We start from the raw sequence: 24,508 nt of genomic DNA on the forward strand, positions 1-24,508 counted from the left end.
TTGGGGACCCCTAAAATTTGGGGGCCCCCAATTCCCCCCCCCAAAGGAATTGGGGTATACTCACCTCTAGGGGCTGATTTTGGGGGGGCACCGAGGCCGCCCCCCCCTCCTCAGGGACAAGCGGGGGGGCCCTGCTGCTCTCCGGCGCGCTGGGGGGCCTGGGGGACCCCAAAATTAGGGAGGCCCCCCGTGATGTGGGGGTCCCCCAATTTTTGGGGTCACTGAGGGGGACCCCAAAAGTTAGGGGAACCCCTTAAAAGGGGGGGAAAAGGGGGCGGGGAATGGTGAGCCCCAGTTTGACTCCCCCATCTACCCCAAAGGGAGGGGAATTTTGGGGGCCCCTAAAATTTGGGGGGCCCCCTGAAAAAATTTAGGGGGTCTTACCTGGGGGGGCTGCTGGCGGCGGCGCTGGAAGAAGGGGCGGTTGCGACGGCGTTGGGGTTCAGGGCGCCCCGCTTTTTCGGGGACCCCCACGGTGTCGCCGGCGGCCGGGGGGCGGTGGGGGGCGGAAGGGCCTGGGGGGGAGGGGGGTGAGCACCCCAAAATATTTGGGGGCTGCACCCCGAAATTAAGCAGCTGGGGGGGTGAACCCCAAAATTATTGAGCCTGGGGGGGTGAACCCCAAAGTCACTGGGCATGGGGGGGACATGACCCTGAGGGGGCCCCCAAAATTACCCACCCCGGGGGAACCCCAAATTATCGAGTCGGGGGCTGCACCCCAAATCAGTGGGCATGGGGGCGGGACATGGCCCCGGGGGTGCACCCCAAAATTGCGGGCCCCAGGGGTGCCCCCAGAGCCTCCCCTCCCCGTACCTGCGGTAGCGGGGCCGGTAGCAGGGCGGGGGGCCCCTCGGGGGGCTGGGCGTCGCCCGCGGCTGCGGCCGCCCCTGGGGCTCGGGGACCTGCGGGGGGACGCGATGACAATGGGGACATCGGGGACACCCCCGTGTCCCCCATCCCCGTGTCCCCCCATGTCCCTGTCCCCAACCCCAACATGTCCCCACCCCCATCTTGTCCCCCCCTCCTGTCCCCACCCCCCATGTCCCCAACCCCCATCCCTGTCCCCATCCCCATCTTGTCCCCAACCCCCGTGTCCCCCCATCCCTGTCCTCCATCTTGTCCCCATCCCCATGTCCCCCTGTGTCCCCAACCCCCCGTGCCCCCATCCCTGTCCCCCCATGTCCCCAACCCCATGGCCCCATCCCCCATCCTGTCCCCGTGTCCCCCGTGTGCCCCTGTCCCCCATCTTGTCCCCAACCCCCGTCCCCCATCCCCATGTCCCCCCTGTCCCCCCTGTCCCCCCCATCCTGTCCCCATGTCCCCCCCATCCTGTCCCCCCATCCCTGTGTCCCCCTGCCCCCCGTGTCCCCCGTGTCCCCCTGCCCCCCTGTGTCCCCCGTGTCCCCCATCCCCCCGTGTCCCCCCTGTCCCCCCCGTCCCCCCATCTCCCCCGTGTCCCCCTGTCCTCCCCCGTCCCCCTCCTGTCCCCTGTCTCCCCATCCTGTCCCCCCATCTCCCCCCATCCCCTCCTCCTGTCCCCCGTCCCCCATCTCCCCCGTGTCCCCCTGTCCCCCCCTCCTGTCCCCCCGTGTCCCCTGTCCCCCCCCATGTCCTCCCCTGTCCCCCTCCTGTCCCCCCTGTCCCCCCTCCTGTCCCCCATCCCCTGTCCCACCTCCTGCTCCTGGGGCCACTGCTTTCCCCCCCTCCTCCTGAAGAAGAACGGGGGCCTCCTCCTCCGGGGCAGCGTCACGGGGGGCGGCGGCGGTGGGGGGAGCACCCCTCCCCCTTCCCCTTCACTTGGGCCCCCCTGAGAGGGGAGGAGGGGCGGCGGCGGCGGCGGGGGGGCGGGCGCCCCCTCACCCCCTTGCCGAAATCGGGGCCGAAACCGCCGAAATCGGGGGCGATTGGGGGCGTAACGGCTGCCCCGCACCGCGCCCCCCCCGGGGCCCGTCACGTTCGCCGCCTCGGGACCCTGCGGGGGACAACGAAGGGACAATGAGGGGGGGGCACCCCCTAAATTTTTGGGGTGCCCCCCCCAAACCCCCCCCCCAAAATTCACCTTCTCGCCCTCCACCACGTCGAACTCCACCGTCTCGCCGTCCCCGAGGCTGCGCAGGAACTTGCGGGGGTTGTTCTTCTTGATGGCCGTCTGATTTTTTTTGGGGGGGGGACACCCCCAAAATAAATTGGGGGGGTCCCTCTACCCCCCCTCTTTCCTCCTCCTCCAGCACCCCCATTTTTTTACACCCCCGGGGGGGGTTTGGGGTGCGGTGGGGGGGGGTTACCTGGTGAACGAAGACGTCTTCCTGCGTGTCGATCCTGAGGGAGCCCCCCCCCTCCAAAAAAAAGGGGGCACAGAGGGGTTTTTGGGGACCCCCCCACGTCATTTCCAGCCCAAAACGGGGGGGGGAGTTTTGGGGACCCCCCCCCAAAAAAAAAAATCCCACTTGGCTTTGGAGGGCTCAATCCCTCGGCCCGCCCCAGCGGGGACCCCCACCCCGCAAAGGGCCCCCAAAATCCTCTGAAACATCAAAGGGGACCCCAAAACTTCCCCCTCCTTCCCCACCCGGGGGTCCCCCAAATTTGTGCCCCCTTTTATTTTTTACCTGTTGATGAAGCCGTAGCCGTTGCGGACGTTGAACCATTTGACGGTGCCCAGCACTTGGCTGGCTGTAAAAAAAAAAAAGGGGGGGACGATATTTTGGGGTGACCCCCCCCAAATTTGGGGGCTGCCCCCCCCTCAAATCGCCCCCCCCCCTCAGGGGATGGGATCCCCCCCCCCCTCAGGGATGCTCGAGGACCCCATGAGCCCCCCACCCCCAACTAAAGCCCCCTTAAAGCCAGGGGACCCCAAAAGTGGGGTAGGGGTCCCCAATGTCCCCCGGGAGTGGGGACCCCCCAATTCCCTTCCCCCCCCAGCTGGGGATCCCCAAAAGAGGAGGGGGACACCCTGCCCCCCCTGCTCTAGCCCAAAGGGGGAGGAGCCTAAAGAGCTGTCAATCAAGAGCTGGGGGGGCTCAGCTGTCAATCAATAGATCTGGGGGGTGAGCCCCCCAGCTGTCAATCAAAAGACTCAGGGGGGGTCCTAGAGCCCCCCCAGCTGTCAATCACCCATCCCAGAGCCCCCTTGTCAATCAAGAGCCCCCAGGGAGGGTCTGAGCCCCCTAGAGACCCCCAGCTGTCAATCACCAGTCTCAACCCCCCTTGTCAATCAAGAGCCCCCCAAGGGGAGGTCTGAGTTCCCCAGCTGTCAATCACCCATCCCAGAGCCCCCCCTTGTCAATCAAGAGCCCCCAGGGAGGGTCTGAGCCCCCCCTAGAGACCCCCCAGCTGTCAATCACCAATCTCAACCCCCTTGTCAATCAAGAGTCCCCCAGTTGTCAATCAACAACCCCAGAGCCCCCCTTGTCAATCAAGAACCGCCAGGGAGGATCTAAATCCCAATAGAGCCCCCCACCTGTCAATCAACAACCCCAGAACCACCCCCTTGCCAATCAAGAGCCCCCAGGGAGGGTCTAAGCCCCCAGCTGTCAATCAACAACCCAAGGGCCCCCATTGCCCCTCACCAGTCCCGGGGAGGGGGGGGGGGTGTCTCAGGGCCTCCCCACCCTCCAGCACCAGCCTCGGGGGGGGGGCCCAGAGCCCCTCAGCCCCCCCCAAGCACCCCCCCCTCCCCCGGGGCTCACCGAGCACCCTCTTGGCCGCTGGTACCGCGGTGGCTCTTGGGGGGGGGGGAGCGCCAGCCTCAGGGGCTCCTGAGGGAGCTGAGGGGGGGGCGGCAGCGGCGGGAACGGCCCCTGAGGGAGAAGGGGGGGAGGCGGCGGTTCCTGAGGGAACAACCGGGGCTCCCGAGGGGGGGGCGGCCTCGGCGGGGCCGGAATCGCCGCCGGCGGCTTCGGCAGCGTCAGGGGGAGCCTGGGGGCTCTGCATGGCGGCGGGGACCGGGAAACCGGAGCAGCTCCGGGGCTGGGAACCGGCTCCGTCCCCGCCGCCGCCGCCGCCGCTTTTGTGAGGAGCCGCCGCTGAGGCCCCGCCCCCCCGCTAACGACGGCGCGGGGCCCCGCCCACGCCTTTTCGCGCCCTCTCACCCCATTGGTTCAGCCGCCACACCGCCCCGAAGCGGATTGGACGGGCGGCCTCGTGGCCGGCACGCGGTCGGCCGCCTCCACGTGGTGCCCGGCGGCGGGCCGCACGCATGCGCAAGGGGGCGGAGGGGGGGGGGCACTCGGAGGCTGGCGGCGCATGCGCGGGGGCCGCGCCGCGCTGCATGGCCTGGCTGCTGCAAGCGAGGGCTGCGTCACGAGCCGAATTTGCATAGATTTGCATAACGCCGGGAGGGGGAGACGCATGGAGGGGGGAGGGGTGTGGAGCCGCTGGAGGAGGGCGGGATTGAGGCCCCGCCCCGTAATTAGCGTCACGAAGCTCATTTGCATAAGCGCCGGCCGGCGGAGTGGCGCGGTTGCCATGGCAGCGCCCCCAAGATGGCGGCGGGGCGCACGCGCTGTCCCCCCTCGACGGCGGGGCGGCCGGGCGCATGCGCAGTGCGGGGCGTGCCGGAGGAGGGGGTCCCTCCCCTCGGCGCGCATGCGCGCATCGCGGCGACCCCGCCCTCCCCTCCCGCGCATGCGCACGCCCCGCCGGGGCGCAAAGGGGGCGAGCACGCGGATGGGGTGGGGGGGGAACAGAAGGAGGAGAGGGCGCGCCCGCCCTGCGCATGCGCACACTCAGCGGGTGGGGTGGGCAGGCGGCGCATGCGCCCTTCCCGCTCCACCACCGCCGCTCCCCCTCCCTCCCTCCCCGGCGCATGCGCGCCGAGGGGCGGGGCGGCGGCGCGCTTGCGCACTCCCCCCGGCCCCTCCTTCCCGCGCATGCGCAGGGCCGGTCGGGCGCGCCGCTGTCAGGGCCGGCGGGTGAGGGGAGGGGAAGAAGGGGGGGGGGGGAGGGCGGTGAGGCGGGGCGGGGCGGGCATGCGCGGTGCGGGCGGGGTTGCAGCAGCCAGCGCGGCGGCAGGCGGCGGTTGGGCTCGCGGACGGGGGTGAGTCCACGCGTGGGGCCCGTGGGGGGTGGGGGGGTACGTGGGGCTGGGGGAGGAAGAGGAGGAGGAGGAGGAAGAAGAGGAGGAGGAGGAGGGGGAAGCGAGCGGGGCGCGGGCGCGCTCCCCCTCCCTCCAGGCCGCGCGCGCGTGCGCGCGGGGGCCCGCGTGGCGGCGGCGCGCGCCCCCGCTCCTTCCCCCCCCCCCCATATATAAGGCGCGCGCCCGCTCTCTCCCCCTCAGACGGGCGGCGGCCGCCGCCCGCACGGACGCGGCCTCCGCGCTCCTCCCGCCCTGTGAGGAACCCCCCCCCCCAAAAAATCCCAAAACCAACCCCAAACTGGCTGGGATCCCCCAAAATCCTCTTCCCTGAGCGGAAAGAGCCCCCGCGAAACGTTTAGGGGGCTGAGGGGTCGGCGAGGTTCCCTTAGGTGGGTTGAGGGGGTTTGGGGGTTTAAAAGGGAGGCAGGGGGTTGGGGAGCGCCTCGGTAAAGGGGGGCACCTGTAATTTTGGGGATCCCCCCCCCTTCCTGGGCTGCGGGTGGGGGGGGCCATGTGGCCGGCTGAGGCCTAGGCCCGGGCCTGGGCCTGGCCGCCATGTGCCCGGCGGGGACAGCCCCGGGGGGAGGGGGGGCACCCACGGGGACCCCCCCAACGTCACGGCCGTGGGGGGAAGAGGGGAGGGACCCCCCTGTACCGGGGTGGGGGAGCCCCCAAGGGGGTGGGGGGAGTTGGGGTCACCCCGGGTCCCCCCACCCCACGTGTGTCCCCCCCCGCGTGTGGGGGGCTTCCCCTCCCCCCCCCGGTTTTGGGGTCCCCTCTGTCACCCCCTGAATGGGGACAGGCCCCGGCCGGGTGGGATTTTGGGGTGGGGGGTCGGACCCCCTCCTACACCCCAAAACTGCTCCCCAACCCCTTGGGGTGTCCCCACCCCCTGGCAGTGTCCCCACCCGTGTCCCCAACCCCTCGAGGGGTCCCCAACTCTTTGGGGGGTCCCCAACCTGTGTGTGGGGGGTCCTTGCCGGTGTCCCCAACCCCTGGGGGGTCCCCGTCCTCTGAGGGGTGTCCCCAAGGCCCAAGGGTGTCCCCTGGCAGTGTCCCCCGCCCCCTAGGGGTGTCCCCAACCCCTTGCAGGGGGTCCCCAACCCTTGGGTGGTGTCCCCAACCCCCTTGGGGGGTCCCCAACTCTTGGGTTGACCCCCCCACCCGTGTCCCCAACCCCCTTGGGGGTGTCCCCAACCCTTTGGGGGGCGTCCCCAACTCTTGGGTAGTGTCCCCGCCCGTGTCCCCAACCCCTTAGGGGGGTCCCCACCAGTGTCCCGACCCCCTCGTGGGGTCCCCAACTCTTGGGTGGACACCCCACCTGTGTCCCCAACCCCTTGAGGGGGTCCCCACCCGTGTCCCCATCCCCCGCGGGGGTGTCCCCAACCCCTCGGGTGTCCCCACCGGTGTCCCCAACCCCTTGAAGGTGTCCCCAACCTCTTGGGGGGTCCCCACCCGTGTCCCCAACCCCTTGAGGGTGACCCCCACCCATTGGGGGGTGTCCCCAACTCTTGGGTTGACCCCCCACCCATGTCCCCAATCCCTTGGGGGTGTCCCCAGCCCCTTGGGTGGGGGTCCCCAACCCCTTGAGGGTGTCCCAAACCCCTTGGGGTGTCCCCAATTCGTGGGTGCTGACCCCCACCAGTGTCCCCACCCCCTCGTGGGGTCCCCAACTCTTGGGTGCTGTCCCCAACCCCTTGAGGGTGTCCCCACCCCCTTGGGGGTTGTCCCCAACTCTTGGGTTGACCCCCACCCGTGTCCCCAACCCCCTTGGGGATGTCCCCAACCTCTTGGGGGTCCCCACCCGTGTCCCCAACCCCTTGAGGGTGTCCCCAGCCCCTTGGGGTTGTCCCCAACCCTTGCGGGGACTCCCCACCGGTGTCCCCAACCCCCTCGGGGGTGTCCCCAACCCCTCGGGTGTCCCCACCCGTGTCCCCAACCCTTTGGGGGTGTCCCAACTCTTGGGTGGGATCCCCACCCGTGTCCCCAACCCCTCGGGTGTCCCCACCCGTGTCCCCAACCCCTTTGGGGTGTCCCCAACCCCTGGCCTTACCCCTCCCCCAATGTTGTCCCCACCCCTCCCCATCCCAAACCCTCCCCCCACACCCCATTTTCTAACCACATCCCCCCTTTTTCTCCCTCCCCCTTTCTCTCCCCTTCGTCCCCTCCCCCTTCTCCCCCCTTTTCTCCCCCTTTTCTCCCCTCCCCCTTTTCTTCCCCCTTTTCTCCCTCCCCCTTTCTCTCCCCCTTCGTCCCCCCTTTTCTCCCCCTTTTCTCCCCCCTTTTCTCCCCCTTCTTCCCTCACCCCCTTTTCTCCCCCCTTCTCCCCCTTATCCCCTCCCCCTTCTCCCCTTTTTCTCCCCCTTTTCTCCCCCCTTTCTCCTCCTCCTTTTCTCTCCCCCTCCGTCCCCCTCTTTCCTCCCTCTCTTTTCTCCCCCTTTTCTCCCCCCTTTTCTCTCCCCTCCATCCCTTCCCCCCTTTTCTCCCCCCTTTCTCTCCCCTCCGTCCCTTCCCCCCTTTTCTCCCCCTTCTCCCCCTTCATCCTCTCCCCTTTTTCCTCCCTTTTTCTCCCCCTTTTTTCTCCCCCCTTTTTTTCTCCCCCTTTTTTCTCTCCCCCTTTTTTCTCTCCCCCTCTTTTTCTCCCCCTCTTTTCTCTCCCCTCTTTTCTCCCCCTCCGTCCTCCTTTTCTCCCCCCTTTTCTCCCCCTCCGTCCCTTCCCCCTTTTCTCCCCCCTTCATCTGCTCCCCCCTTTTCTCCCCCCTCCGTCCCTTCCCCCCTTTTCTCCCCCCTTTTCTCCCCCTCCGTCCCTTCCCCCCTTTTCTCCCCCCGCCCCCCGCCCCCCAGTCGTGCGGACACCGAGCGACATGGCGGACGACCTGGACTTCGAGACGGGGGACGCGGGGGCCTCGGCCACCTTCCCCATGCAGTGCTCGGCCCTGCGCAAGAACGGCTTCGTCGTCCTCAAGGGCCGGCCCTGCAAGATCGTCGAGATGTCCACCTCCAAGACGGGCAAGCACGGCCACGCCAAGGTACGGCGGGGACCCCCCCCCCGCGGAGCCCTCCCCCGCCCCCCGCTGAGCTCTTGCCCCTCCCCAGGTGCACCTGGTGGGCATCGACATCTTCACCGGCAAGAAGTACGAAGACATCTGTCCCTCCACCCACAACATGGACGTCCCCAACATCAAGAGGAACGACTTCCAGGTGGGGCGAGGGGGGGCACCCCGACTCTTGGGGTTCCGGGGGGCGGGACCCCATATCTTGGGGTTCCAAGGGGTGGGACCCCAAATGTTGGGGTTCCAAGGGGTGGGACCCCATATCTTGGGGTTCCAAGGGGTGGGACCCCAGTCTTGGGGTTCTGGGGGTGGGACCCCATATCCTGGGGTTCCAAGGGGTGGGACCCCGAGTCTTGGGGTTCCAAGGGGTGGGACCCCATATCTTGGGGTTCTGGGGGTGGGACCCCATATCCTGGGGTTCCAAGGGGTGGGACCCCAAATGTTGAGGTTTGGGGGTGGTGGGACCCCAAATGTTGAGGCTCTGAGGGGTGGGACCCCAAGTCTTGGGGTTCCCGGGGCGGGACCCCAAATGTTGGGGTTCTGGGGGTGGGACCCCAGTCTTGGGGTTCTGGGGGTGGGACCCCAAATGTTGGGGTTCCAAGGGGTGGGACCCCAAATGTTGAGGCTCTGAGGGGGTGGGACCCCAAATATTGGGGTTCTGGGGGTGGGACCCCGAGTCTTGGGGTTCCCAGGGTGGGACCCCAAATGTTGAGGCTCTGAGGGGTGGGACCCCGAGTCTTGGGGTTCCCGGGGGTGGGACCCCATATCTTGGGGTTCTGGGGGGTGGGGCCCCAAATGTTGGGGTTTGGGGGGTGGGACCCCATATCCTGGGGTTCCAAGGGGGTGGGACCCCAAATGTTGGGGTTTGGGGCTGGTAGGAACCCAAATGTTGGGGTTTGGGGGGGGGGACCCAAATCTTGGGGTTCCACGAGGGGGTGGGACCCCAAATTTTGATGTTCTGGGGTGGCAGGACCCCGAGTGTTGGGGTTCCCAGGGGGTGGGACCCCACATTCTGATGGTTGGGGGTGCTGGGACCCCCAACTGCACCCTGGGGGGGCTGTGGGACCCTGAGCCCCACGCCTGGGGGGCGATGAGACACCGAGACCCAATCTTGGGGGGCATGAGAGCCTGTGCCCCACACTTGGGGGTCAGGGGACCCCAAACCCTACCCTGGGGGGCTGTGGGACCCTGAGCCCCACATCCTGAGGGGGTCGTGAGACCCTGAGCCCCACATATGGGGGTCGCTGCACCCTGGGGGGGGTCACGTGGCCCCAAGCCCCACACTTGGGGGTCACGGGACCCCAAACCCCACCCTGGGGGGAGGGTCACAGGGCCCTGAGCCCCACACTTGGGGGTCACCACACCCTGTGCCCCACCCCGGGGGGGTCACATGGCCCCGAGCCCCACACTTGGGGGTCAGGAGACCCCAAACCCCACCCTGGGGGCTGGGGGACCCTGAGCCCCACATTGTGAGGGGGTCATGAGACCCTGTGCCCCACACTTGGGGGTCACAACACCCTGAGCCCCACCCTCGGGGGGGGTCACAGGGCCCCGAGCCCCACACTTGGGGGTCACGGGACCCCAAACCCCACCCTGGGGGGTCGTCACAGGACCCTGAGCCCCACATTTGGGGGTCAGCAGCCCCCAAACCCCACCCTGGGGGGCTGTGGGACCCTGAGCCCCACATCCTAAGGGGGTCGTGAGACCCTGAGCCCCACACTTGGGGGTCACAACACCCTGTGCCCCACGCTTAGGGGTCACAACACCCTGACCCTCACGCTTGGGGCTCACGGAACACCCCCCGAGGTCTGATGGGTCCCCACCCTCGGGCTTGCCCCGGGCCCCTTCCCCCCGGCGGCCGTGGGTCCCGCCGTGGGTCGGGGGCCCCCCAAGTGACGCGGCCGTGGGTCGCAGCTGATCGGGATCCAGGACGGGTACCTGTCCCTGCTGCAAGACAGCGGGGAGGTGCGGGAGGATCTGCGCCTGCCCGAGGGGGAGCTGGGCAAGGAGATCGAGCAGAAATACGACTGCGGGGAGGAGATCCTGGTGCGGGGGGCACTTGGGGGCTGGTTAGGGGCGGGGGGTGCTTAGGGGCTGGGGGGTGCTTAGGGGCTGGTTATGGGGCTGGGGGGTTGTGGGGCTGGTTAGGGGGTGATGGGGCTGGGAGAGGGGAGATACTGGTGCGAGGAGGGGCACTTGGGGGGCTGGGGGGGTGGTTGTGGGGCTGGGAGAGGAGATACTGGTGCGAGGAGGGGCACTTGGGGGCTGGGGGGTGGTTATGGGGCTGGGGGGTTGTGGGGCTGGTTAGGGGTTATGGGGCTGCGAAGGGAGATCCTGGTGCGAGGAGGGGTACTTGGGGGCTGGGGGGTGGTTATGGGGCTGGGGGGTTGTGGGGCTGGTTAGGGGGTGATGGGGCTGGGAGAGGGAGATCCTGGTGCGAGGAGGGGCACTTGGGGGGCTGGGGGGGGTTGTGGGGCTGGGGGGTTGTGGGGCTGGTTAGGGGTGATGGGGCTGGGAGAGGGGAGATCCTGGTGCGAGGAGGGGCACTTGGGGGCTGGGGGGGTTGTGGGGCTGGGGGGTTGTGGGGCTGGGAAGGGGAGATCCTGGTGTGAGGGGGTGGTTATGGGGCTGGGGGGTCCTTATGGGGCTGGATATGGGGCTGGGGGGGTTGTGGGGCTGGTTAGGGGCTGGGAAGGAGATGCTGGTGCGAGGAGGGGCACTTGGGGGGCTGCTTGTGGGGCTGGGGGGTTGTGGGGCTGTTTAGGGGTTATGGGGCTGCGAAGGGGAGATCCTGGTGCAGGGAGGGGCACTTGGGGGCTGGGGGGTGGTTATGGGGCTGGGGAGAGGTTGTGGGGCTGGCTGTGGGGCTCTGGAGGGTTATGGGGCTTGGGGGAGATCCTGGTGGAGGGGGGCACTTGGGGGCTGGGGGGTGCGGGGCTGGGAAAAGGGGCGCTGAGGGGGGTCTCGGGATGCTGTGGGGCAGCCGTGGGGCTGGGGAAGGGGCACGAGGAGATCTGGGGCTGGGGGGGGGTGTGACATAGGGCTGGAAGGGGTGCTATGGGGCAGGCGGCCCCACGGCGACCACGGCTGCCCCACTGACTCGTTCCCCCCCAGATCACCGTGCTGTCGGCGATGACCGAGGAAGCTGCTGTCGCTATCAAGGCCATGGCGAAATAGGGGAGACGCAGGTGGGGCGGGTGCCGTGGGGCAGGGGGGACGCTGTGGGGCAGGGGGAGAGGTGTGGGGCAAGGGGGGACGCTGTGGGGCAGGGGGAGCTATGGGGCAGGGGGAGAGGCGTGGGGGGAGCTGTGGGGCAGGGGGAGAGGCGTGGGGCGGGGGGGACGCTGTGGGGCAGGAGGGATGCAGTGGGGCAGGGGGAACACAGTGGGGCGAGGGGAAACGCTGTGGGGCAAGGGGGGATGTGGGGCAGGAGAAACGCTGTGGGGCGAGGGGGAACGCTGTGGGGCAGGAGGGACACTGTGGGGTGTGGGGGAGCTGTGGGGCAGTTGGAGAACTGAGGGGCAGGAGGAACATTGGGGGAGGGGGATGTGGGGCAGGGGGATGCCGTGGGGCAGGTGGGGAGCTGGGGGGCAGGGGAATGCCCTGGGGCAAGGGGGGATCTGTGGGGCAGGAAGGACGCTGTGGGGCTGAGGATCTGCTATGGGGCAGAGGCAGCGCCGTGGGGCTGAAGCAGATGCCTCAGTCGGGGGGGGGGGGATGGGGCAGAGGGGCTCGCTATGGGGCGGAGGGGGCACCGCTATGGGGCCAGCCCCCAACCTCCCTCCTCTCCTCATAGGCCGGCGGACGCAGTGGTGGGGCCCCCCGGAACACTACAGCCGCCGGGGGGGGGAGGAGAAGTGAAGGGGGAGGGTCGAGCTTGGGGGCCGGGGGCCCCCCAGCCCCACACCCACCCCCCACCCCCGCCCCCACCCCTCTCTCCCCAGCGCCGGGGCGGGCCCCCCACCCCCCAACCCCGCCCCCACCCCATCCCCGCGCGTGGGGAGGGGCTCCCCACATCTCTTTGGGGGGAGGGCGGGTCCCGGGGCCCCTCCCCCTCCCCCAACGTTTGTTAAATCAGCCTGAGTAATAAAACGGAAAAAAGAAAAAAAAAAAAAAGGGGAGGAAATGAGTTTAATGAGGAGGGGGCGGGGCCTGGCGGGGCGGGGTCCTCGCGTCATCGCCGCGTCATCGCCGCGTCGTCGCCGCGTCGTCACTTGTGGTAGAAGCGCTGGCCCTGGCCGTGGGGCAGGAAGGGGTGGCGGGCGGCCGGGGGTGCTGGGGGAACCCCGCCTGGGGAGGGGCAGGGCTGTCACCTCCCGCCCCTCCCCTCCTCTCCCCCAGCCGTGGGGAGGGGCGGGGCACGGGGTGGGGGAGGGAGGGAGGGGCGGGGCACTCACGCTGTGGGGCTGCTGGGGGCTGGCGCCGTGGGGCGGGAAACTGCCGGGGAGGCGGGGCGGGGCGGGTGGGGGTAGGGCAGCCCCGACTGCGGGAAGGGGGAGGGGGCGTTGGGGGAGGGGAGGCGAGGCACGCCCTGTGCCCTCCCCCGTGCCCCTCCCCGCCGTGCCCCCCATCCCCCCGTGTCCTCACCCCCAATCTCTCTCCCTGGTGCCCCTCCCCATGCCCCTCCCCAGCCCTCCCTGCCCCCCCATGTCCCCTCCCCTCCCCCCGCGTCCCCCTGACCTTTGGGGGGCCTGGATGGGGACGGGCAGTTGGGGGCTGGGCAGGAGGGGGGGCCGGGGTGCAGCGCCTGGGGGAGGGAGGGAGAGAGCGGCCGTCGGGGGGGCCACCGCACCCCACCCCCCTCCCCACCCCTCTGCACCCCAACCCCCCAAAACTCCCCCAGAGCCCTTCAACCCCCCTTCCCTCCCCTCCCCACCCCCATCTCCCCTCCCCCACGCCCCCAGCCCCCAAAAGCTTTTGTTCCCCCCAAACCCCACTTTGTCCCCTCCCCCAGCCCCCAAGTCCCCCTCCCCCGCTCACGGCGTCGGTGAAGCCCGACTGGGTGTTGGCGTGCTCCAGCTGCTTCTGCAGGGGGATGGTGCTGCTGGGGGGCAGGAACCCTGGGGGGCACGGGGGGGGTCAGCCCCACATATGTGGGGCAGAGACATCCCCCCCCGAGTTAGCAAATGGGGGGGCTGAGCCTCACAGCTCAGCCCCACAAGTGTGGGGTGGGTGAAGCAGAGACTGGTTCGGAGACCTGAGCGCCTTACGTGTGGGGGGCTGGCCCCACATATGTGGGGCAGGCCGAGAGATGTGGTTGAGGAGAGTGAGCCCCACGTATGTGGGGCAGGGGTTGGTATAATGTGTGGGGTAGGGGAGAGAGATCAGACCCACATGTGTGGGGCAGGAGCTGGTGCGATGTGTGCATTTGGGGAGAACACTCAAGGTGTGGGGCTGGGGGGGAGGAAGCTGAGCCCCACATATGTGGGGCAGGCCAATGTGTGGGGCTGGGGGGAGGACGCTGAGCCCCACATATGTAAGGCACACCAATGTGTAGCGCTGGGGAGAGGACACTGAGCCCCACATATGTGGGGCAGGCCAATGTGTGGCGCTGGGGAGAGGAGGCTGAGCCCCACAAATGTGGGGCAAGCCAATGTCAGGGGCTGGGGGAAGAAAGCTGAGCCCCACGTATGTGGGGCAGGGCATGGCCCAAGCTGTTGGGGGTCAGCCCCACAATATGTGGGATGTGAAGGGGTGTGGCAGTGGGCGTGGCCCCCCCGGCCCCGCCCCCCGGCCCCGCCCCCTGACCTGTCTGGGCGGGGGGGAAGTGCCCGTGGAGGCCGTAGCCGCCCCCCGGCTGCTGCTGGGGCAGGAAGGGCAACGCCGGGAACCCCGAGGGGCCTGGGGGGCGAGAGGGGCGTGACCCACGGCCCGTGCCCCACGGGGAGCCCCGCCCCACATCTGAACCCTGCAGCCCCACATCTGCCCCCCGCCAACCCATATTTGACCCCCCAGCCCCACATCTGACCCCCCCAGCCCCGCATCTGCCCCCCAGACCCATATCTGCCATCCCAGCCCCATATCTGACCCCCAGCCCCAGATCTGCCCCCCAGACCCACATCTGCCAACCCAGCCTCACATCTGACTCCCCAGCCCCACATCTGAGCCCCTGAGACCCACATCTGACCCCCCCAGACCCACATCTGACATTCCCAGCCCCACATCTGACTCCCCCAGCCCCACATCTGCCATTCCCAGCCTCACATCTGACTGCCTGACCCACATCTGACCCCCCCCATAGTGATCTTCCAGCCCCACATGTGCCCCACTCCCCATCTCATCCCCCAGCCCCACAGTGATGCTCAGCCCCACATCTATCCCCCCCGGCCCCACACAACCCACCCCCACTTCCCCCAGCCCCATAGCTGCACCCCCAGCCCCATGGCAGCGGCCCCCAGCCCCACAACGGCCCCCACACCCCCCAGTGCACCCCAATGCCCTCCCCTGCCCCACAACAACGCCCTCCATCCCCCCTGCCCCATAGCAGCCCCCCATCCCCCCAGCCCCATAGCAGCCCCCCACCCCTTCCCAGTTCTCCCAGTCCCCCCCAGTGCCTCACCCCGGATCTGCTGGGAGCCGGCGTAGCTGACGGGGACGGGCTGCCCGGGGGGGAAGGGGTGCTGGCTCTGCCCCACGGCGAAGGGGCCGGGCCCCCCCTGCGCCCCCTGGAACTGCCCGTGCTCCCCCCCGGCCCCGAAGGACGGCTGCGCCCCGAAGTGCCGCGTCTGGAGGGGGGGGAGGTGAGGGGGGGACCCATAAGTTGGGGGGCAGCCCCACATGTCCGGGGCAGCCCCAGAGCTTGAGAAAGAGCCTTAGATTGGGGGGCACCCATAGATTTGGGGAGGGCTCATGCATCAATGGGGTGCCCCACACATCAATGGGGTGCCCCACATATGAAAGGGGTGCCCCACATACACATGGGGTGACCCACAAGTTGGGGGGCAGCCCCACACGTCTGGGGCAGCCCCAGACATTGAAAAGGAACCTTAGATTGGGGGGCACCCATGGATTTAGAGAGGGCCCACGTATCAATGGGGTGCCCCACACATCAGTGGGGTGCCCCACATATCCATAGGGTGCCCCACATATTAATGGGGCATCCTAGAAGTTGGGGGGTAACCCCACATGTCTGGGGCAGCCCCACATGTTGGGGGGGATCCATACATTTGCTAGGACCCATAAATTGGGTGGTACCCCACACATCTGGGGCAGCCCCACATCTTCAAAGGGATGCAGAGATTGCAGGATGCCCCACACATCAAGGGGGCACCCCACAGACTTCCCTACTGAGGGGGCTGCCCCATAGACACTCCCCCTACTTGTGGGGCTGCCCCATAGCGAAACACACGCCCAAGCGCCCACACCTACTGGGGGTCTCTGCCCCATGGTGACTCTCCAGCCCCATGGAGCTGCCCCACAGCAGCAGCCCCACGGCACCCCCCAGCCCCATGGCGGTCCCCCCTGCCCCATGGCACCCCCCAGCCCCACGGCGGCTCCCCCAGCCCCACGGCGGCCCCACTCACGGTGATGACGGGGGGCCCGAACATCTGCTTGGCCCGGTCGGCCGCCATCAGGGTCCCGGCCCGGCTGTGACCCCCGGGGCTGCCTGCAAGGGGGGATCAGCTGCCCCACGGCGCCCCACGGCCACCCCACGGCGCCCCACAGCCCCCCAAACCCCGCCAGGGCTGCCTGTGGGGTAGCAATCCCTGCCCCACATCCACCCCAACAGCCACCCCATAGCACCCCAAGTCCCCCTGGGCCGCCTGTGGGCTGTCAGTCCCTGCCCCACAGCTGCCCCACATCCACCCCACAGCACCCTATCCTGCCCCACAGCACCCCAAGAGCCCCCCAAGTCCCCCTGAGCAGCCCCTAGGAGCTCAGTCTCTGCCCCATAGCACCCTATACTGCCCCACAGCTGCCCCAAAGCTCCCCTGTGCCCCCCAGGGCTGCCCACGGGGTGTCAGTCCCTGCCCCACAGCTGCCCCACAGCCCCTAATGCTGCCCCACAGCACCTCACAGCCCCACATGGTGCCCACCAGCCCCAAACCTCCCCAGGGCTGCCTGTGGGGTGTCAGCCTCTGCCCCACGGCTGCCCCACATCCACCCCACAGCTGCCTATCCTGCCCCACAGCCCCCTGGCCTGCCCCTGGGGTGTCAGCCTCTGCCCCACGGCTGCCCCACATCCACCCCACAGCCCCCTGTGGTGCCCCACAGCCGCCCCACAACACCCCACAGCCCCCAACCCCCCGAGCTGCCCGTGGGGTGTCAGTCCCTGCCCCACGGCTGCCCCACAGCCCCCAACCCCCCAGGGCTGCCCGTGGGGTGTCAATCCCTGCCCCACGGCCGCCCCACGGCTGCCCCACGGCCGCCCACCCTGCATGTTGAGGATGTGGGTCCCGGCGTGCACGGCCATGCCCTGCTGATAGGCCGCCGTCGTCAGCGTCGTCATGTCGCTGGGGGCGGGGGGAGGGGCGTCAGGGGTGGGGGAGGGGGCACCCAAGACCCCTCCCCAACTCTCTCAGGACCCCCAAAGTGCCCCAACCCCCCATCCCCATCCTCCCCCAAACCCCCAGACCCCAAGGTCCCCCAAATTCCCTCTTAAAGGCCCATCCCCCCAACCACCCCCGGGCCCCCAACAACCCCATAAGTGCCCCCACCCCCCAGACCCCTCCTACAGCCCCATAGACCCCCCACCCCCAGGACCCCCCCAACTCCCCTGGACCCCCAAACCCCTCCCAGGGCCCCCCACCCCCAGGGTCCCCCAAACCCCTCCCAGGAACCCCCTCCCCTCAGGACCCCCAACCCCCCAGGGTTCCCCCCACCCCAGGCCCCCAAACTCCCCAGGGTCCCCCAACCCCCCAGCCCCCAGGACCCCCCAACTTCCCAGGACCCCCAGTCCCCCTACAGCCCCATAGACCCCCAACCCCCCAAGTCCCCCTACAGCCCCACAGACCCCCCAACCCCCCAAGTGCCCCCTACAGCCCCATAGACCCCCAGGCCCCCTACAGGCCCCACCCCCAGCCCCCCCCCCCCACCTCTGCTCCTTGCGGCGCCGCTTCTCCTCCTCGTGCAGCACCTTCTTGAGCTGCAGGAAGAGCTGGTGCTTCTCCTCCTGCAGCGCCGCCAGCTTCTCCTGCAGCTTCAGCAGCTGGGGGGGGGAGAAGAGGAGAGAGGAGGAGGGGGAAGGAGGGTTGGGGGAGGAAGGAGGGGAGGGAAGGAGGGGGAAGGAGGAGGGAGGAAGGGGAACAGGGTGGGGGAAGGAGGATTTGGGGAAGGGGAGGATGGGGAAGAGAGAGGGTTGGGGGGGGAGGGAGGAAGGAGGGGTTGGGGAGGAGGAGGAAGAGGGGGTTGGGGGGGAGAAGGAGGAGGGTTGGGGGAGGGGGAGGATGGGGGGAAGGAGGGGGTTGGGGAGGGGAGGATGGGGGGAAGGAGGAGGGTTGGGGAGGGGAAGGGATGGGGGGAAGAGAGGGGGGAAGGAGGGAGGGAGGGGGAAGGAGGAAAGGAGGAGGGTTGGGGAGGGGAAGGGGAGGGGAAGGAGGGGGGAAGGAGGGAGGGAGGGGGAAGGGAAGGGGAGGAAGGAGGGGGTTGGGGAGGGGGAGGGAGGGGGTTGGGGGAGGAAGGAGGAGGGTTGGGGGAGGGGGAGGGATGGGGGGAAGGAGGGGGTTGGGGGGCAAGAGGGCAAGGGGAAGGGGTGGGGGAAGGAGGGGAGGGGGGGAGGGAAGGGATGGGGAAGGGGGTGGGGGGAAGGAGGGGGGTGGGGGAGGGAGAGGGAAAGGGAGTTAGGGGGCAGGGAGGGGGAGGGAAGGGGTGGGGGGCAAGGAAGGGGTGGGGGGCAGGATGGGGGCAGGGAGGGGGTTGGGGGTGGGGAGGGAGTTAGGGGGCAGCAATGGGGAGGGGCAAGAGGGGGAGGGGGCCCAGCCAGGGGTCCCCGGGGGGCTGGGCTGTCCCCAAAGGGGGTCCCCATTTGCGGGGGTGTCCCCAAGGGGGGGAGGTCCCAGGGGGTGGGGCTGTCCCCAAGGGGGTGGGGCTGTCCCCAGGGGGGTCCCGGGGGTGGGGGTGTCCCAGGGGGCAGGGCTGTCCCGGGGGGGTGTCCCCAGGGGGCAGGGCTGTCCCGGGGGGGGGTCCCCAGGGGCGGGGCTGTCCCCAGGGGGGATCCCGGGGGGTGTCCCAGGGGCGGGGCTGTCCCGGGGGTGTCCCAGGGGGCGGGCTGTCCCGGGGGGTGGGGGTGTCCCCAGGGGGCGGGGCTGTCCCCAATGGGGGGTCCCAGGGGCGGGGCTGTCCCGAAGGGGGTTCCGGGGGTGTCCCAGGGGCGGGGCTGTCCCGGGGGGGTGTCCCCAGGGGGCGGGGCTGTCCCGGGGCGGTGTCCCCAGGGGGCAGGGCTGTCCCAGGGGTCCCCCGGGGGTCCCCACCTGCTCCCGCGTCTCCTCCAGCGACATCCTCTCCTCCATCTCCTTCCGCCGCCGCCGCTCCTGCTCCTCGCGCAGCTTCTGCTCCATCATCTTGTCCACCTCCTCCTCCTCTGCGGGGTCACGGGGTCACAGGGGTCACGGGGGTCACAGGGGGGCAGGGGTCACGGGGCGGGGCAGGGGTCACGGAGGGAGCGGGGGTCACGGAGGGGGGTGTCAGGGGTCACCCCAGGGCTCAGCCCCGGCTCCTCCCCCTCGCCCAGGGGGCAGGGCTTGCGGCCTGTTGCCATGGCGACAGCCCGGGGCGGGGGCGTTGCCATGGGGGATTGGTTGCTATGGGGACACCGGGGCGGGGCCTGTTGCTAAGGGGACAGAAAGGGGCGGGGCCTGCTGCTGCGGGGGGCACCGGGGGCAGGGCGCGTTGCTAAGGGGTCGGCAGGGGCGGGGCTGTCGCCATGGAGACACGGGGGCGGGGCCTGTCGCTAAAGGGGCACGGGGGTGGGGCCTGTTGCCGTGGAGACACTGGGGGCAGGGCCTGTCGCCATGGGGACACGGGGGCGGGGCCTACTGCTGAAGGGGCGGGGCCTGTCGCCATGGGGACACCTTGGGGCGGGGTTTATCGCCATGGAAACAGCGGGGGCGGGGTCTATCGCCCTGGGGACACGGCGGGGCGGGGCCTATCGCCACGGGGACACCGGGGGGGGGGGGGGGGCTGTCACTACGGGGCTACCAAGGGGCGGGGCCTGTCGCCGCGGGGCGGGCCCTGTCGCCATGGGGACGGCGCGGAGGGCCCGGGGGGTCTCACCCTGCCGCTTTCGCTCCCGCTCCACCATGACGTGCCGGTGCAGGGCCCGCGCCATGGCCGAGGAAAGCTTCGGCCGCTCCAGCAGCGCCGGCATCTCGCCGCCACAGCCGCTCCGCCGCGCACCGGAAGCGGCGCCTGCTGGCGGCGCTTCCGCTTCCGGGCCGACGAGCCACGCCTCCTCCGCCTCCCCGCCCACGGAGAGCAACGCGCCTGCGCGCTATACCCGCCCGGCCACGCCTCTTCGGCGCTGCGCGCATGCGCCCGCCAGGGCTCGCTCTCCCCCTCCCTCCGCGCAGGCCACGCCCCCGGCCGCGCTTGGCCACGCCCCCTGCTCCGCGCACTCCCCCCCCCCCGGGCCCGATCCTGCCCCGGGACCCCCCCCCGGGGGGGCCCGATTCTGCCCCACCCCCACCCCCCTCGGGGCCTGATCCTGCCCCAGGGACCCCCCACCCCTCCCCGCCCCCTCGGGCCCCGATCCTGCCCCTCCCCTCACCGGGGCCCGATTCTGCCACAGGGACCTCCCCCACCCCTCCCCGCCCCCCGGGGCCAGATCCCGCCCTCCCCCAACAGACCAGAGCCTCTCTCTCTCTCGTGGTTTATAAACCCGGGGGGAGGGGGAACCACGCGTGGGGGAGGGGCGGATCGCAGGGACCCCCTCCCCCGAAAGCAGCTTTAAATACAAATTAAAAAAAAAAACAAAAACAAAACAACAAAACCCAACCCCTCCCCTCCCCCGCCCCTCCCCCGGATTCACATTTGGGGGTAATAAATAAAGGGGGGAGGGGCAGCAGAGGGCGGGGATGTGCAGGTGGGGAGGGGGTAAGTGCTGTGACCCCCCTCCCCCAAAAACTGGGGGCTGGAACCCCTCCCTCCATGGGTGGGGGGAGAGCCCCCCCAGTCAAACCCCTCCCCCATAGGGATCCCATCCCCCCCCCAAAAAAGGGGTCAGGGACCCCCCTCCCCCCTTTGGGGACCCCCAAACCAGCTCCAGGGTGGGGGGGTCCCCAATTTGGGGTGTGCAAAGTGTCGCCCTCCCCCATAAAGGGGATTTGGGGGTCCCCAGTTTGGGGGTTCCCCAATTTTTTGGGGGGGCCCCAGGGTGCCCAGAAGCTGGGGGGGCTCAGGGGGTCCTCAATAATTGGGGGGTCAGGGGCCCCCAGACCCCCCAAAAGCCCCAGGGGGTCCCCAGCATCGGGGGGGTGCCCTGTCCCTGGGGGGTCCCCAACCTGGGGGTCCCCATTGCGAGGGGGGTGGGGGTTCGTGGTCTTGGGGGGGTCCCCATTGGGGGTCCCCATCCCCTTGGGGGGTCCCCATCTCTGGGGGTCCCCATCTTGGGGGTCCCGATCCCTGGGGGTCCCCATCCCCTTGGGGGGTCCCCATTTGAGGGGGTCCCGATCCCCTTAGGGGTCCCCATCCCCTTAGGGGGGGTCCCCATTTGAGGGGGTCCCCATCTGGGGGGGTCCCGATCCCTGGGCGTCCCCATCCCCTTGGGGGGTCCCCATTTGAGGGGGTCCCGATCCCCTTAGGGGGTCCCCATCCCCTTGGGGGTCCCCATCTGAGAGGGGGTCCCGATCCCTGGGGCATCCCCATCCCCTTAGGGGGGTCCCCATTTGAGGGGGGGTCCCCATCTGGGGGGTCCCAATCCCTGGGGCATCCCCATCCCCTTGGGGGGTCCCCATTTGAGGGGGGTCCCGATCCCCTTAGGGGTCCCCATCCCCGGGGGGGCGATCCCTGGGGTTCCCCATCCCTTTGGGGGGTGGGAAGAGAGGGGGCGTCCCCCCCCTCAGTCGGCGCGGACCAGCAGCCCGCAGAGGACGGTGGCCCCCGGCTCCTTGGTGACCCACTCGAGCTCGGCGGGGTCCAGCCCCTCGGGGGGGCGCAGGGAGGGGGGCCCGGCCCGGAAGGAGCCCGGCCGCACGCAGACCTCGAAGGCCACCTGCGCCCCGTGCGCCCGCTGCGAGCCGGGGTCCCGGAAGCTGCCGAGGGAGGGGACAGCGTTAGGACACGCCCCTGCGGGAGGACACGCCCCTCTTGCCACGCCCACCCCGAGAAACCCCGCCCCCATCCTCCGGGGGGGGGCCTGGCCCCTTTAAGATGAGCTACAAGCATGTGCTTATTTGCATAGACACGCCCACCCCGGGATGCAGAAGCAAAGAGGGTGGGGACAGTGTTAGGACACGCCCCTCTTGCCACGCCCACCCCGAGAAACCCCGCCCCCATCCCCCGGGGGGGGGCTGGCCCCTTTAAGATGAGCTACAAGCATGTGCTTATTTGCATAGACACGCCCACCCCGGATGCAGAAGCAAAGAGGGCGGGGAAAGTGTTAGGACACGCCCCTCTTGCCATGCCCACCCTATAAACCCCGCCCCCATCCCCCGGGGGGGGCCTGGCCCCTTTAAGATGAGCTACAAGCATGTGCTTATTTGCATAGACACGCCCAGCCCGGATGCAGAAGCAAAGAGGGCGGGGAAAGTGTTAGGACACGCCCCTCTTGCCATGCCCACCCTATAAACCCCGCCCCCATCCCCCGGGGGGGGCTGGCCCCTTTAAGACCACAAGTAAATGCTTATTTGCATAATAAGCATAGGAGAGGAGGGAGGGGACTGTTAGGACACGCCCCTGCGGGAGGACACGCCCCTCTAGCCACGCCCACCCCGAGAAACCCCGCCCACACCCCCCAGGGGCCTGGCCCCTTTAAGGCTGCAGGCGACCCTGGGCTCATTTGCATAGCCACGCCCACCCGGGAGTATTTTGCATAACCCCACCCCTGCAGAGCCCCAGCTCCACCCACCCGCGCTAGCATTTGCATGGCCACACCCCCTGGCACAAAGCCCCGCCTCCTCCCCCCCACCTGGCTGCATCCCGGGGCCCCTCCCCTTCCCCTGCAGAGCCCCGCCCACCCGCCGCTCATCTGCATAGCCACACCCCTCTCCACAAGCCCCGCCCCTACCACCCCTCCTCCAGCCCCGCCCTCTCCCCAACCCCGCCCCACCCACCAAAACCACGCCCCCTTTGGCACAAGCCCCGCCCCTCCCCTTGCTCTACCCACCCCACTCCCCTCCCCACCGAGGCCCCGCCCACCACCAGACCACGCCCCCTTCGCACACAGCCCCGCCCCTCCTTCCTGTACCCACCCCACTCCCCTCCCTCCCGGAGCCCCTTCCCCGGCCCCTCCCCACCCGACCACGCCCACCGAGGCCACGCCCACCACCAGACCACGCCCCCCTTCGGACAAACCCCCGCCCCCTCCTTCCTGTACCCACCCTGCTCCCCTCCCTCCCCAGATCCTCCCCCACCCGACCACGCCCACCCAGGCTACGCCCACCACCAGGCCACGCCCCCCTTCGGACAAACCCCCGCCCCTCCTTCCTGTACCCACCCCGCTCCCCTCCCTCCCCGAGCCCCCTCCCCCGCCCCTCCCCACCCGGCCCCGCCCCCAGGCCCCGCCCCCACCCCGGCCCCGCCCACGTACTGCACTTTGGTGGCGAAGGGCTCGAGGGCGGCGTAGCGCAGGGCGGGGGAGAGGACGAGGCGGGGGGCGGCGGGGGGAGCCCCCGGGGCGGGGGGACCCCGCAGGGCCCCCCCCGAGGGCTCCGCCTTGGCCGGGCAGCTCCGGATGGAGCAGGGGCCTGCGGGGGGGGGTCAGCGGCGGGCGCGGCCGGGGGGGGCCGCGGGGCGCCGTGGGGCGCCGTGGGGCGGGAGGTGGGGGCCCGGACCCGTGGGTTCGCTGTGGGGTGGGAGGTGGGGGCCGGACCCGTGGGTTCGCTGTGGGGCGGGAGGTGGGGGCCAGACGCCTGGGTCTGCTATGGGGCGGGAGGTGGGGGCCTGGACACGTGGGGTGCCGTGGGGCGGGAGGTGGGGGCCCGGACCCGTGGGTTTGCTGTGGGGCAGGAGGTGGGGGCCGGACGCCTGGGTCTGCTATGGGGCGGGAGGTGGGGGCCTGGACCCGTGGGTTTGCTGTGGGGTGGGAGGTGGGGGCCCGGACCCATGGGTTCGCTGTGGGGCGGGAGGTGGGGGCCGGATGCCTGGGTCTGCTATGGGGCGGGAGGTGGGGGGCCCGGACCCGTGGGTTCGCTGTGGGGCGGGAGGTGGGGGCCGGATGCCTGGGTCTGCTATGGGGCGGGAGGTGGGGGGCCCGGACCCGTGGGTTCGCTGTGGGGCGGGAGGTGGGGGGCCCGGACCCGTGGGTTCGCTGTGGGGCGGGAGGTGGGGGGCCGGACGCCTGGGTCTGCTATGGGGCGGGAGGTGGGGGGCCCGGACCCATGGGTTCGCTGTGGGGTGGGAGGTGGGGAGCCGGACGCCTGGGTTCACTGTGGGCGGGAGGTGGGGGCCCCGACGTCTGGGTCCGCTATGGGGCGGGACTTGGGGGGTCCCAGACACCCGGGTCCGCTATGGGGCGGGACTTGGGGAGTCCCCAACACCCAGGTCCGCTATGGGGCAGGACTTGGGGGTCACCCCGATGCCCGCATCCGCTATGGGGCGGGACTTGGGGGGTCCCCAACACCCGGGTCCGCTATGGGGCAGGAGGTGGGGGTCACCCGGACGCCTGGGTCCACTATGGGGCGGGAGGTGGGGAGCCCGGACCCAGGTCCGCTATGGGGCAGGACTTGGGGGTCACCCTGACGCCCGCGTCCACTATGGGGCGGGACTTGGGGGTCACCCCAATGCCCAGGTCCGCTATGGGGCGGGACTTGGGGGTCACCCCGACACCCGCGTCCGCTATGGGGCGGGACTTGGGGAGTCCCCGATGCCCGGGTCTGCTATGGGGCAGGACTTGGGGGTCACCCCGATGCCCGCATCCGCTATGGGGCGGGACTTGGGGGGTCCCCAACACCCGGGTCCGCTATGGGGCACGACTTGGGGGTCACCCCAACGCCCGCGTCCGCTATGGGGCGGGACTTGGGGGGCCCGGACCCACCTGGGACCAGCTCGCCCTGGTCGAGGGCGCGGCGCACGGCGCCGGCGCTGGTGCCATGGTACGCCGTCGGCCATTTTTGCCAGGCCCCGCCCGCCTCCAGCCGCGGCTTCGTCCTGGGGGGGGAGGGGAGGGGGGACCCCAAACCCTCCTTGGGACCCCAAAACACCTTGGGGACCCCCCCACCCCCCCCTTGGCGCCCCCAAACACCCCGGGGGTCCCTAAGGTGCCTCTGGGCACCCCGAAACCTCCCCC

General features: G+C 70.1%; 4 protein-coding genes across 4 annotated transcripts in view; 1 reads left to right on the plus strand and 3 right to left on the minus strand.

The window, feature by feature from the left end:
* Positions 1–442: 442 nt before the first annotated feature.
* Positions 443–4,269, minus strand: YBX2 (Y-box binding protein 2). The gene is made up of 8 exons (XM_072848612.1): positions 4,089–4,269; positions 3,687–3,797; positions 2,607–2,670; positions 2,286–2,319; positions 2,060–2,149; positions 1,673–1,972; positions 814–902; positions 443–515 (listed from the first exon to the last, which is right to left on the minus strand). Exons 1-8 carry the CDS (start codon positions 4,267–4,269, stop codon positions 443–445), a joined length of 942 nt encoding a protein of 313 aa, XP_072704713.1.
* Positions 4,270–7,918: 3,649 nt separating this feature from the next.
* Positions 7,919–11,971, plus strand: EIF5A (eukaryotic translation initiation factor 5A). The gene is made up of 5 exons (XM_072848651.1): positions 7,919–8,103; positions 8,171–8,275; positions 10,042–10,173; positions 11,242–11,315; positions 11,924–11,971. The coding sequence occupies exons 1-4, from the start codon at positions 7,939–7,941 to the stop codon at positions 11,302–11,304; spliced, it is 465 nt and encodes a 154-aa protein (XP_072704752.1). The 5' UTR covers positions 7,919–7,938; the 3' UTR covers positions 11,305–11,315; positions 11,924–11,971.
* A 225-nt stretch (positions 11,972–12,196) lies between these two features.
* On the minus strand, positions 12,197–19,522 carry GPS2 (G protein pathway suppressor 2). Its single transcript, XM_072848613.1, has 11 exons — positions 19,339–19,522; positions 18,537–18,646; positions 17,163–17,275; positions 16,501–16,580; positions 15,651–15,733; positions 14,687–14,852; positions 13,876–13,968; positions 13,108–13,187; positions 12,525–12,610; positions 12,301–12,417; positions 12,197–12,206 (listed from the first exon to the last, which is right to left on the minus strand). Exons 1-11 carry the CDS (start codon positions 19,430–19,432, stop codon positions 12,197–12,199), a joined length of 1,032 nt encoding a protein of 343 aa, XP_072704714.1. The 5' UTR covers positions 19,433–19,522.
* Positions 19,523–21,095: 1,573 nt separating this feature from the next.
* NEURL4 (neuralized E3 ubiquitin protein ligase 4) overlaps positions 21,096–24,508 on the minus strand; it is a 57,560-nt gene continuing 54,147 nt past the window's right edge. Inside the window, 3 exon segments of the mRNA XM_072848614.1 lie at positions 21,096–21,314; positions 22,811–22,967; positions 24,257–24,369. Of these exon segments, the coding sequence (XP_072704715.1) occupies positions 21,122–21,314; positions 22,811–22,967; positions 24,257–24,369 (463 nt within the window). The 3' untranslated portion in view covers positions 21,096–21,121.

This window comes from Ciconia boyciana, chromosome 32 (assembly GCF_034638445.1).
Source record: "Ciconia boyciana chromosome 32, ASM3463844v1, whole genome shotgun sequence".
Classification (NCBI taxonomy): Eukaryota; Metazoa; Chordata; class Aves; order Ciconiiformes; family Ciconiidae; genus Ciconia; species Ciconia boyciana.

Bases quoted from the DNA above. Each gene is read 5' to 3' on its own strand.
- YBX2 (XM_072848612.1), bottom strand. From the start codon at position 4,269: ATGCAGCGCGGCGCGGCCCCCGCGCATGCGCCGCCAGCCTCCGAGTGC. The intron at 2,320-2,606 runs GTAAAAAATAAA...GGGCTCCCTCAG, and splicing joins GGCTACGGCTTCATCAACAG to GATCGACACGCAGGAAGACG. The intron at 903-1,672 runs GTGGGACAGGGG...GTCCCCCCGCAG, and splicing joins AGTGGCCCCAGGAGCAGGAG to GTCCCCGAGCCCCAGGGGCG.
- EIF5A (XM_072848651.1), top strand. From the start codon at position 7,939: ATGGCGGACGACCTGGACTTCGAGACGGGGGACGCGGGGGCCTCGGCC. The intron at 8,104-8,170 runs GTACGGCGGGGA...GCCCCTCCCCAG, and splicing joins GCAAGCACGGCCACGCCAAG to GTGCACCTGGTGGGCATCGA. The intron at 10,174-11,241 runs GTGCGGGGGGCA...GTTCCCCCCCAG, and splicing joins ACTGCGGGGAGGAGATCCTG to ATCACCGTGCTGTCGGCGAT.
- GPS2 (XM_072848613.1), bottom strand. From the start codon at position 19,432: ATGCCGGCGCTGCTGGAGCGGCCGAAGCTTTCCTCGGCCATGGCGCGG. The intron at 16,581-17,162 runs GTGGGGGGGGGG...CCCCGCCCCCAG, and splicing joins CGGCGCCGCAAGGAGCAGAG to CGACATGACGACGCTGACGA. The intron at 13,188-13,875 runs GTCAGGGGGCGG...CGTGCCCCCCAG, and splicing joins CTTCCCCCCCGCCCAGACAG to GGTTCCTGCCCCCCAGCAGC.